General features: G+C 56.5%; 1 protein-coding gene across 1 annotated transcript in view; it reads right to left on the reverse strand.

Moving 5' to 3' along the window:
- Positions 1–12,200, reverse strand: part of POLE (DNA polymerase epsilon, catalytic subunit) — a 48,479-nt gene that overhangs the window by 5,220 nt on the left and 31,059 nt on the right. Inside the window, exons 32-45 of the mRNA XM_078061172.1 lie at positions 11,874–12,017; positions 10,613–10,753; positions 10,269–10,422; positions 10,088–10,194; positions 9,778–9,954; positions 9,475–9,698; positions 9,138–9,358; positions 8,633–8,837; positions 8,032–8,205; positions 6,236–6,361; positions 4,726–4,858; positions 3,208–3,385; positions 2,716–2,844; positions 2,416–2,609 (exon numbers count right to left, since the gene is read on the reverse strand). Of these exons, the coding sequence (XP_077917298.1) occupies positions 2,416–2,609; positions 2,716–2,844; positions 3,208–3,385; positions 4,726–4,858; positions 6,236–6,361; positions 8,032–8,205; positions 8,633–8,837; positions 9,138–9,358; positions 9,475–9,698; positions 9,778–9,954; positions 10,088–10,194; positions 10,269–10,422; positions 10,613–10,753; positions 11,874–12,017 (2,307 nt within the window). The remainder of the gene's footprint in view (positions 1–2,415; positions 2,610–2,715; positions 2,845–3,207; positions 3,386–4,725; positions 4,859–6,235; positions 6,362–8,031; positions 8,206–8,632; positions 8,838–9,137; positions 9,359–9,474; positions 9,699–9,777; positions 9,955–10,087; positions 10,195–10,268; positions 10,423–10,612; positions 10,754–11,873; positions 12,018–12,200) is intronic.

Here is a 12,200-nt window from a genome sequence, read left to right on the forward strand (position 1 = left end):
AGTACTGGAATAATTAGACACACGCAGAAATATAAACCTCAATCTGCAACGTGCACACCGTATAAAAATTAACTCAAGGGTGCCTAGGTAGCTCAGTTGGTTAAGCCTCCGACTCTTGGTTTTGGCTCAGGTAGTGATCTCATGGGTCGTGGGATCGAGCCACTCCCCCCCACCACAAATTGGGCTCCGTGCTCTGCTTGAAGATTCTCTCCCTCTGCCCCTCCCCCACTCTTAGATATGACATCAAAAGCTCAACCCATTAAAAAAAATCGATAAATTAAAGGGTGTCTGGGTGGCTCAGTCGGTTAGGCTTGCAATTCTTGATTTTGGCTCAGGTCGTCATCTCAGGGTTGTGCGATCCAGCCCCGCACCGATCCAGCCCCGCACTGGGCTCCACGCCCTGCTTAAGATTCTCTCTTCCCCTCCCTCTGCCCCTCCCAAGAAAAAAAAAAAACCTGATAGGGGCACCTGGGTGGCTCAGTCGTTAAGCATCTGCCTTCGGCTCAGGTCATGGTCCCAGGGTCCTGGGAATCGAGCCCCACATCAGGCTCCCTGCTCAGCAGGAGTTTGCTTCTCCCTCTCCCACTCCCCCGCTCATGTTCCCTCTCTCGCTGTGTCTCTGTCAAATAAGTAAATAAAATCTTTAAAAAATAATAAAATAAAACGAAACTTGGGCGCCTGGGTGGCTCAGTTGGTTAAGCGACTGCCTTCGGCTCAGGTCGTGATCCTGGAGTCCCTGGATCGAGTCCCGCATCGGGCTTCCTGCTCGGCAGGGAGTCTGCTTCTCCCTATGACCCTCCCCCCTCTCATGTGCTCTCATTCTCTCTCTCTCAAATAAATAAATAAAATCTTTAAAAAAAATAAAAAAATAAAAAATAAAACGAAACTTATGTTCACACAAAAACCTATGTAAGAATATTTATAGCAGGGGCGCCTGGGTGGCTCAGTGGGTGAAGCGTCTGCCTTCGGCTCAGGTTGTGGTCCTGGGATCGAGCCCCGCGTTGGGCTCCCTGCTCTCAAGGAAACTGCTTCTCCCTCTCCTCCCTCTCTCTCTCTCAAATAAAATCTTACAAAAAAAAATGTTTATAGCAACCGTATTAAAAATCCAAAAATAAAAACCCAGATGTACTTCAACCACGGCACAACCAAGAGTGTGGTTCTTCTGCACAATGGGCTGCCACTCAGCTGTAGAAAGGAACAAAGCACGGAAACGTGCAACACCCAGGGAGAAGCACAGACCCGTTTTGCTGAGCCAAAGAAGCCAGACCTCAACGGCGACATGACCGTGCATGACCCGTGGTTCCAGGCCAGAGACAGCACAGGGTAGCTGACCCAGGGGGTGCCTGTTTGAACCCCGCTGTCAGGGGCTTCAGCACTCTGAACGCTCCAACAACTGCACCCCCCAGAGGGATCCTACTGTGTGTGCATTTCAGGAAGTACAGGGAGGCGGAAGAGATGGGACAGACCAGCGCAGGCCGAGGGGGTGCACTGTTCCCGGGGTGACAGAATGTCCGCATCCTGACCTGTGCAGAGACGTGACTTGTGCCTTTGCCGAAACTCACAAGACACACACGAACAATGGGCAGATCTCACTGTAGGTGAGTTACCCCGGAATTAGAAACAGATGTTGACACTGTGAAGTCTACCGCACCGGTCAGACGGCACACTGAACTCCCCCTTCACCGTCAGCAGAGGTCACCTGAGCCTGAAATGCACTCGGCGGGGAGGTAACCTGACGCGCAGCAAAGTGCTCCCTCTGGAAGAGGTGACGCCTGAGTGAGGGCCATCCGGTAACACTATCCCATAGATGACTCGGCCTGCCTCGCCCAGAGAGGCATTTAGCAGCGCAGCAAGCTCTCCCCTGCGGCTGCATCTCAGCCTGCTCCTGCGGCAGCTCGTCCCGGGTCCCTCCAGCCACGAGGCTGCGAGCACCCGCCGTTTCACTGCTCCGCTCGCGCCTCTCACCAGCACCCCCGGATCCTCCCACCCTTTGCATCCTGACCTTCTCCCTGGGCCAGGCCCTGAGGGTCAACGGGGTCTCACCGGGGGCCCCATCTTCCTCACTGGCCCTGCCCTGCTCCTCCGAGCCCACCTGCTCCTCACTGACTTGTCCTCCCCTCACTGAAGCGCAGGCTTCACAATGACGGGGGTCTGTCCTGTCTCCTCCCCTTCTCACCCCAAATGCCTCCCACAGCGGCTGCTCTGAAGGGGTGGCGAGTGATGACGGAGTGGACGAGCATGTACTCCAGACACCCGTGCCTCCCACGCACACGGGCACGAGCGTGCCCACTCCTCACGGACACCCTCCCGCCCCTGCCCCGCGCACGCGGACGAACCACCACCCCTGGACCCCTCTGGGCCCTGCGCACGCTAGTGTGGGCGCCCGTGCCCTGCACGCGCGGGTCGCAGCCTTACCTTGCACACGTACTTGATGAACTCCAGTGCCGGGTTGTTGAGCAGCAGGTGGGAACCCGGGAGCGCCGGAAACATGCTGGACAGCTCGGCCGAGTTCCGCGAGCCCGTGACCTTCTTCTGAATCTTCTGAGTGATGGTGAAGAAGCTCTGCGTGAGCTCGTTGGCCACGTAGTCTTGCGAGAAGGTGATCATTCCTGGGAGGGCAGAGACGCAGCTGTGTTCCCCCTGTGCTGCGGCGGGGCGCAGAGGGCAGGCCCGGGGGAACCCGGGAACCCCAGGACGCGGAGAGGGCGTGCTCACCAGGAAGGGCGCCGGCCGCCGGGGCGTCCTGCGACAGCTGGCTGGGCCCCCGGCGTCTCACCGGTGTGGCCCCCGGGGCGCTGCGCCGCAGCTCTTCCTTCATGCTGTGGTACACGGCCACGACGTACGCTGGGGGAGAGGGGGCCTTGAGGGTCTGCCCGCTGCCCGGGCGGGGCCGCGCTCGGCTGGGGAGATCGGGGGGGCTGCAGGCCGGACAGGGACACAGGCCGGCCCGCCGCAGACCCAGAGCCGGACTCCCCGCGTGCGCGCACCTTCCGGACGACTGCAGTGGCCGGGCCGGTCCCGAGGGGAGGGGAGGAACGACGAGCGCACACAGCCGCGCCCAGCGGGGAGGCCGAGGCCGCGGGCGGAGGACACTGTGCAAGCAGGGCCTCTCTTGGGGGGGCCGGGGCGCCGTTGGCCGCCCTGCGCTGCACGTGCAGCAGGTGGCCCCGCGCACACCTGGGCCGCGGGGCCCGCAGGGCGGCTCACCTGACACGATCATGAGGAAGTAGCTCTGGCACGAGGCTGCCTGTGGCAGGAACTGCACGATGTTCCAGTTGTTCTCCAGCATGTCCTCCACGTCAGGCTCCTGTGCTCCGGCATCCTCCTCATCCTCCTCCTCCTCCTCCTCCTCCTCCTCCTCTCTGCCCTCTTTTGGGGAGTCTCGCTGTAACAGACACCACCCCAGCTGTCTTTGCCGGAGAAGCACGCACAGAAGGAGGCGAACAGTCGCCCCACACCTGGCCCGCCTGAGCCCTCTGCCCAGTGTGACGCTCATCCCATCATCCCACGTCCCTGGGCCTGAGGAGATCCCCGCAAGGCAGCTCTGAGGATGAGGTCACTTATGTGCAGAAGCACTCCACGTAGGGTGAGGGGGATTTGCCTCTTGTTCTTCCAGAGAACTCCCTTTGAAATTCTTCAACCCCCCTGCTCCCAGGGAGGGGAGATTCACAAGCAGGCGACCTCAGGTCACTAGTTCTCTTGTCTGAATCCCAGACCTTCTGAGATGGTGACGACTCTGTCAGCCCTACTGCAGATATGTCCTGTGTGACCAGACTCCCCCCTCCGGGGGCTTTCATCTCAGGAACGTGTCCACCCTGGCAACCCCCAAGCCTTCAGAGCAGCAACCACAGCAACTGTCTTCTCTCGATCCAGCTACAAGGCCTACACTTTACTCCCCACTGAGGTCTCCACACACCTCCTACCCCAGCAGGGAGGGCGGCCATCTCCCACCCACTCTTAGTACAGAGGGCAGGCTGACCTTGTGCACATCACATGCGCTGGCCAAGCATGGCTCCCCTCACCCCACACTCGCCCTCCTTCCCCATCCATCTTGTAACAGACACATGGCTTCACGCCCCCGGGTGCCGCCCATACGCCCATGTGTCACCTATACCCATTCCACTGGCCCGTCCCCTCCACCTTCAAAACCCACCCGAATCCATCTCCCTCACTCCACCCTGCCCTACACCCTCCCCTGGGCCGATGCTAGCCCTGACCTCCTACGGTGTTGTCCACAACATGGGGCCCTAGTGGAAGTCAGGCCCTGACATGTCCCCACTCAGAATCTCTCCATCACTAAAAGCCAAATCTCCAACTCGGCCTTTGGTCCCAAGTGGCCTGGTCCTAGCTGCTCTGTGCTGCACCTGTGACCACCGCCCCAGCCCTGCCCCATCGTCACAGCCGTCTGACACTAGCCCCTGGCCCAGCTCTTCCATCCCTGCTTGCCTGTCCCCTCCTTACGCCTGCACAACCGTCCCATCTAAATCAGCCCCTGCCCCACGGCTGCTCTCTGCCCTTCCCACTGCTGCGGCTGCACGTCCCACACCTGCTCGTCTCCTCTCAGACTCTGTAGGAGCAGGTGCCCTCAGGTGTGCTGGCAGGATGCGGCCTACAGCCATGCCGGGCACTCAGCCCATGACCACCAAATGTGTGCAGAGGGACAAACAGGGACCCCAAAGTCCTTCCAGATTCCAGCATCAGCTCTCCAAGACGGTTACGCCTTACCTGTCCACAGTGAATACGAGATGGAACGTTTCCTTTGATTCCACCATAGTTGGAGGGATCCATCCAGAGAAGAAATTCCCAGCACCGAGAGAAAGAAATTGTCAAGGAATGGAAGATCTCTTTAGAATGGATGCTAAAAAGAAGCAAAACAGAAATTGCTTAAGTAAAATCAACAGTTTTTCTCTTTTTCTCCACTTTCCTTTTTATTTTCATACCTGCTTATCGTCCACTTACTTAAAAACAAACTTAAGGTGGATTCAGATTACATCACCCCTCACACTTTCTGGACAACAAGATAAACACAACACTAAGGAGACTTCTGCACCCACCAGGAGAGCGTGGCAGGAACCAGTGCTGGGGGGACCAGAGGAGCGAGAGCTGCGGAAGACCCCGAGACCTCCCCAAGTGTGCCCTAAGCACGCCACAAAGCATGGAGCAAGCGTGTGCAAGACTACAGGAAGCCAGGACAAGGACGACTGAGTCCCTGCTCCCACCACTGAGAGCCACGTAACTCACGAGGCATCAGGGGCTGTGCTTGCAAGTCTTACTTCAACAGAGGAATAATGAGCTCGACTAAACACAACTCTGGGGGTGCCTGGGTGGCTCAGTCATTAAGGGTCTGCCTTCGGCTCGGGTCATGATCCCAGGGTCCTGGGATCGAGCCCTGAGTCGGGCTCCCTGCTCTGCGGGAAGCCTGCTTCTCCCTCTCCCACTCCCCCTGCTTGTGTTCACTCTCTCACTGTCTCTCTCTCTGTCAAATAAATAAATAAAATCTTTAAAAAATAAATAAAAAAAAAATAAACACAGCTCTGATCCTGCCTACAAATCCCAAAAAATGCCCGAAAGGTTCCATTTTTTCCTAATAACAAAGCTCTACAATATTTACAGAAGAACGAAATGCAAAAGCATCCAACAGACAAGGCATTCACACGGATTCACAATTGCTGGCATCTAATCCAGTATCACTAGCTCTGCAAAGAAGCAGAGAAATACAACACGGAATCGGGAGAAAAACCTATCAACTGAATACAAATCAGAGCTGACACAAGTGTTATACTGTGCAGAACAGGACACTGAAAAGGTTATTAAACCTGAATTCAACGTAATCACAAAGCTAGAACAAAGAACATGTTGAATAGGCTCTAGGACACGTAAGATCCCACCAGGCTTCCAGCCATGGAAACTCCACTGGATGGGATGAATGGCAGACTACACCCTGCAGGAGATGATGAGCAAGTTTAAAGACACGATGAAGGAAATTACCCAAAAAGAAATACAGACAGAAATAAAAAAATCTTTCAAAACAGATGTACCCATGATTTTATACCAGCAAAGATATCTTTCAAAAAAAGAAAGTTAAATAAAGCCTTCTTTGGGATATCCAATGGCAGAAAGAATTCATTATGAACAGATTCGTGCTACAAGCTATTGACAGGAATGTCCCTCAGCAGAAGTTAAATGGTATCAAAGGAGAACATGAGAGGAAGCAGAACTCCAGAACTATGAGCACCTGCTGGTGATGTACTCCACGTAGGCCAGGGCATCTTCAACCCGCCGCTTTCTCGTGCAGAGGACGATGCGGTTGAAGTTGGCATAGATGACAGATGACCCCAGGCGCTTGAACTCGGCGATGAGCCTACAGACCAAGGTTAGAACCACCGGTCACGATGCCACAGAGAAACCACAAGACACCATGAGAAACAAGCTGATACCCTGAACTAAAAAGCTATCCTAAATATGCCTGAAATCCAGAAGCAACAATGAAGGAAGATTTCTGCAAGGCAAAACCCAGCATAAACAAAACCAAAGACAACCACAGACAGGAGAAAGCATGCAACTTGTATCACACAAAAATGGCTAACTTTTATGTAGAAAGAACTCCTATAAATCAATGAGGAAAAAATCAACAAAACTACAGAGAAATGGGTAAAGGACATGAAAAGAAAGCTCGAAATCATTTATAATGAGTATTGCAAATTACGAGTACACCCAGATAGCATTTTACTGGGCCAGGCTGGGAGCAGCGTCTGCCGTGTGGCGGGCTGGGGACACACACTCTCAATCACTGGAGCAGCGTCTGCCGTGTGGTGGGCTGGGGACACACTCTCAATCACTGGAGCAGCGTCTGCCGTGTGGCGGGCTGGGGACACACACTCTCAATCACTGGAGCAGCGTCTGCCGTGTGGTGGGCTGGGGACACACACTCTCAATCACTGGAGCAGCGTCTGCCGTGGGGTGGGCTGGGGACACACTCTCAATCACTGGAGCAGCGTCTGCCGTGTGGGTGGGCTGGGGACACACTCTCAATTACTGGAGCAGCGTCTGCCGTGTGGCGGGCTGGGGACACACACTCTCAATCACTGGAGCAGCGTCTGCCGTGTGGTGGGCTGGGGACACACTCTCAATCACTGGAGCAGCGTCTGCCGTGGGGTGGGCTGGGGACACACTCTCAATCACTGGAGCAGCGTCTGCCGTGTGGGTGGGCTGGGGACACACTCTCAATCACTGGAGCAGCGTCTGCCGTGTGGTGGGCTGGGGACACACACTCTCAATCACTGGAGCAGCGTCTGCCGTGGGGTGGGCTGGGGACACACTCTCAATCACTGGAGCAGCGTCTGCCGTGTGGGTGGGCTGGGGACACACTCTCAATCACTGGAGCAGCGTCTGCCGTGGGGTGGGCTGGGGACACACACTCTCAATCACTGGAGCAGCGTCTGCCGTGTGGTGGGCTGGGGACACACTCTCAATCACTGGAGCAGCGTCTGCCGTGGGGTGGGCTGGGGACACACTCTCAATCACTGCCAGAGCACATCAGCTGCGCAACCTCCACGGAGAGTGTCTGTCGCTATCCCTCAGGTGAGCATTTCCTGTCTAGTTGCAACATCTATCGAGCCCGCATCAGTGCTGCTTGCTGGAGATCATTCTGCAGATACATTCGCATGACCTTGGGTACAAGGCCGTTCTGGCTTGGTGATCTGCAGCAGCCTAAGTTCTGCAGCAGCCTGAGCGCCCATTAGGACACACGCACACATGGGTCTCCAAGGTCCACTCTTAACTAGAGATTAAGAACAGCAAACACAAGGCATGATGACTTGTGCCAAAAGGAGACAGGCTGTACCACACAGCCTAGCTCTGAAGGACGCTGCACAGACTACGAGAGCAGCTAAGCCTTCCCCGGGACCTTTACCGCCACGGACCATCAGCCCAGAAGTGAGCTGCTGATTCCAGAGTGCTGGCTGACCATCTCTCTGGTTTTGGGGACTGAGGGGTCCGCATGGCCTGGAGCAAGCCCCAGGCAGCACTCACTGCAGAAAGAGCTTCTTCATCATGTTGTGGAGTGTGCGGTGCAGAGCAGGGTCATGGAGCAGCGAGGATGGGGACCGCAGCCAGCGGTAAAAGTGCATCACCTGGTTGTCAGCATAGATGTTGTGGTAGTGTGTGATCTCTTTCACCCAGCCCACCACCATGCTCTTCAGGATCCTGGAAGAAAGGTGCAAAGGGTGTCCCCTTTGTTGCCAGCACCAGCTTCCCCCTGTTCTGTCACCTCTATCACTGTCCAAACCTCATTGCTGGGCCCTCATCTGCACCCTCAGGCCTCCCTCTGTACTCAACACCTACAGCATGCCTCTGGCCACAGGAAGGAGGCCAGAACACAGTGCCCAGAGGGCAGCAAAGCCCAGCGAACGGAGGAAAGAGCCTGGACCCATATGAGTTTCTGGTTCTGCCGCCCACGGAGAGAAGCCCCAGTGACAGTGTCTTAGCTCTTAGTTTTCCAAAACAAGAGCAGAGGATAACAAAGTTTCTCATGTTCCTTCTAGATCCCAAACTCAGCTCTTCTGCCTAGGGAGAGGACGGGACAAAATATAAGGTCAGGGTGATGTTCTCAGGGATGCAGGTTCCCGGGTACCTGAAGGTGCTGGAGCAGAGCGCTGTCTCGTCGTAGCTGGCCAGGGTGCCGGCGGCCTGATTGCCGGTGATCATGTCCTCCAGGGAGGCCTGCTGGATCACATCGAAGCTGATGCCCACGCTGTCGGCCCCTTCCATGTCATTGATATGGTGGGACTGCAGGATGGTGTTGACGGCCAGGTTCTGGATGTCCAGCTCCACGCACACTGCACACAGAGAAACCACTATTTGTGCCACAAAAACCCTCTTGTGTCTGCAGTCCGACTTCAGCAAGCGCGGTCTCAGAAAACGTACTGCTACCCAGGGCAGCCGACAAACGGCCACTGAGCAGACTGCAGAGCCCACCCCTGCTCATCCCACAGCCGCGGAGGCTCCTACAGGCTCACTTCCCACACTGGCACAACCAAGCGCTGCGTACCTACCACTCGGCGTTCCCGCCACCACAGAAAGGCAATAAATGGCAGAAACCCCAGCAGGTGGGGACCCCATGTGCCTTGAGCACCCACCCGTGGAGTAGCAGCCTGGATAGTTGATCTCCACACTGGCCTGGTCATCGAACTCCATGACGAGGCGATTGTCATCAGCCTCCTTGCCACCCAGGTCAGGGCGTGAGGTAGGGGACAGCCAGAGCAGGTGGCTGTGGCGCTGGAGGTGGCGGGCTAAGAAGAGGTCGGAGCCAAAGGTGGAGATGTCCTCAGGCAGATTACCAATGGGGATGTGGAAGTACCTGCACGGGGACACGGGGTCAGCCCCAGGACGTGGACGAGCAAATGGGGAAGAGGCCAGCAACAAGCACGATGGCCAGAGCATGGACATACCGAGAAACCCTTCCATTCCGCTCACCTGCTCATCTCGAAGGCCTGTGACAGACAGGTGTCCAGGTTGAGGTAGTGGCGGATCATGCGCCGGGCTCCAAGGCGCTGCCAGTCCAGGACGCCATAGCTGATCTTATCGGCCACGCGGACAGGCACCAGCGGGAACTCCTCCAGGACGGGGACCTCGCCAGCCAGCCTCTTCAGCTCCCAGTTGGACTGAACAGCGATGAGTGTGGGCCCGCGGCGCTCCTCCTGGGCATTAGGGAAGAAAGCAGCTAGGGGGACCCGGGCTGGGGGATGGGCTCGCACACAGAAGCCCCACCACACTCACTTTGTAGGCCAGCAAGAAGCGCTGGATGGCCCTGCAGATGGTCTTCATGTCCGTTTCGGCCCGAACTTCGAAAGTGTGTTTGGGCGGAGGCAGGAGCTCAGGACCCACTTTCTCCATCAGGAGGCTGTGCTCGGCGGAGTACAGAGCACTGAGGCTGGGCATTTGGTTGCTTCGCACCTAGACCAACAGAGGCCACGTCAGCCCTCTCCCCGTGCAGGTGTGGGCGGCAGGGCCCCCCTCCACGGCTCCAGCACAATCACCGCAGGCACTGGGGGGTAAAGGCTTGTCCTGCCCCTTGCCGGGAACTCACGGTGTCCAACACAAACACAGACGCTCTGCGCTGGGAGGGCATGAACAAGCCGAAGAGCGCTCTGTGGCCCTGGGCATGATGATACAGGTAGAGGTGACGGATGCTGCCTGCAGGAGAACACGGCCGTCACCCCGAGGTGTGTGGGAGCCCGGCCAGGTGAGGGGAGCTGGCATGCACGTACCTGGTTCCAGGTAGCTGAACTGGGCCAGAGAGCGCATCTCCAGGTGCTCGAGAGCGAAGGTTTCTGCCTCCCAGCCTGAAAGATGCCTCATCGGCTGCTTACTGACCACACACACACAGCCCAGCTGCACCAGGGCCCGGAACAGTAACGGGACCTGCGGGGGGAGGCAGACAGGCAGGGTGAGGGCCGCTGCCTGTGTGTCTTCAGCAGACTTGCTGCTGAAACTCACTGCCTTGGAGGGGGGCCCACAGTTGTGCTGCTAGCCTGTCCATCCCATATGGAGTTTTCCCTTCTCTATCCCATCCAGTTGGATCCCTGCTCAGTTGAGCTGGGAAGATAGTTACCTGAGTCTCATACACGCCCTCAATGTCTGGGGCCGACAACTCAGTGTTGATCTCGTTGATGTGCTCCTGGTACATGTCTTCGGGCACCGAGTACTCATAGAGATTGTAGACCATGTTGGAGCGCGGAAGGACGCGGCTGACCTGGTGAAAACAGAGTGATGAGCTCATCACATGGCTAAGCTAAGTGGTGATGTCTGTTAAACACAACACACATCACTGGAACAGTCCCACAGCCACCGGGTGAACCCCCTAGAGCCCATCTCTCCTCGTGAATAAAACCAAAAGCTCTGCTGGAACTTTGAGAAGCAGCCTGGGGTTTCTGAGAAGCAGAGGGGCTCTCAGATAGCAAGGGCAGCAGGGGTGCCCAGTTTACTGTCCTGCTATCTACTGGTCTGAGGGAGCCACAGAGTGTGGGGGAATCCTGGGGAGGGGAGCAGGGGAGGGCACTGAACAGGAAAATATCCCCTCAAAAGATGATCTCCTTCGAAGTTACCATGCCCACCACATCGGAGAAAGCTACAGGAATTCCAGATCATCTGTTCTCTGCTGCCCTTTCTAGGTCCACACCCTGCTGAATCCTCTGGTCAGAACTGAGTCTCACCTTCTCCGGAAAGCCTCCGCAGTGTAGTTCCCAGTTACAAACACACACATCTCGTTTCCTCAACTAGACGTCGGCGTGTGGGCGCCCAACTGAGAGATGTGTACCAACAGCCTCAGTAAATGAGCTTTGGGTGGAACTGCCTTATGTGGATTCCATTTACATGAAATGTCCACAACAGGCTAATCCAGAGGCAGAACGGGGACCGGTGGTTACCGAAGGCTGGGGGAGGGGAGAGACCACTAAGGGTCTGGGTGTCTTTTGAGGGTAATAAAAATGTTGTAAGACAGACTGTGGCAGAGGCTGCATGACCGATACACACGAAAAGCCACTGAAATGCACACTTTAAATGAGTGAAGGATGTGGCATGTGAGGTCTATCCCAGCAAAGCTGTTTCCATCAGAAGAGCCCCCGACAGATATCCACCTAGTTCTTCCCCTGCTCCGTGGGCATCGGACCCAAGAGGATGGCGCACCAGGACCACATGGGCCACTCCAGTCACTGAGCAGTCCACAGACACCGTTTCGATTCTTACAGCACCTGGCTCACTAGGCTTTGTATCCGCAAGGCCCCATTCTTTATGTGGCCCCTCCATCAGGGCGGAGAACACCTCGAGACTGAGCAGGCAGCGGACCAGTGACCAGCAACACCTGAGGCCCGTACCTTGCGGTATGAAGGCCCCTCCTCAGCTTTCGCCACCCGCTGGTTGACATAGAACACACGGGGGATGTTCAGCCTGATACAGTACAAGTCACTGCTGATGACAGCCCACAGCCTGAACAGACCCGCCTGGCTGGTCTCACTGATCTGAAAGGGAAAGAGCATGCAGCAGTGTGTCACCTTGTCACAGGAAGCGCTCGCCTCCCAGGCGCTCTCCAGCAAAGGCCTGCCCTTCCCCTCCATGCTGGACCACGGGAGGGTCCCCAGGACCTTCCCACTGGCTGTGCTGCTGTCCCTGGAGGCATCCCACCCCCCCGGTCCCCCCACTGA

Source organism: Halichoerus grypus, chromosome 13, assembly GCF_964656455.1.
Source record: "Halichoerus grypus chromosome 13, mHalGry1.hap1.1, whole genome shotgun sequence".
NCBI classification, from domain to species: Eukaryota; Metazoa; Chordata; class Mammalia; order Carnivora; family Phocidae; genus Halichoerus; species Halichoerus grypus.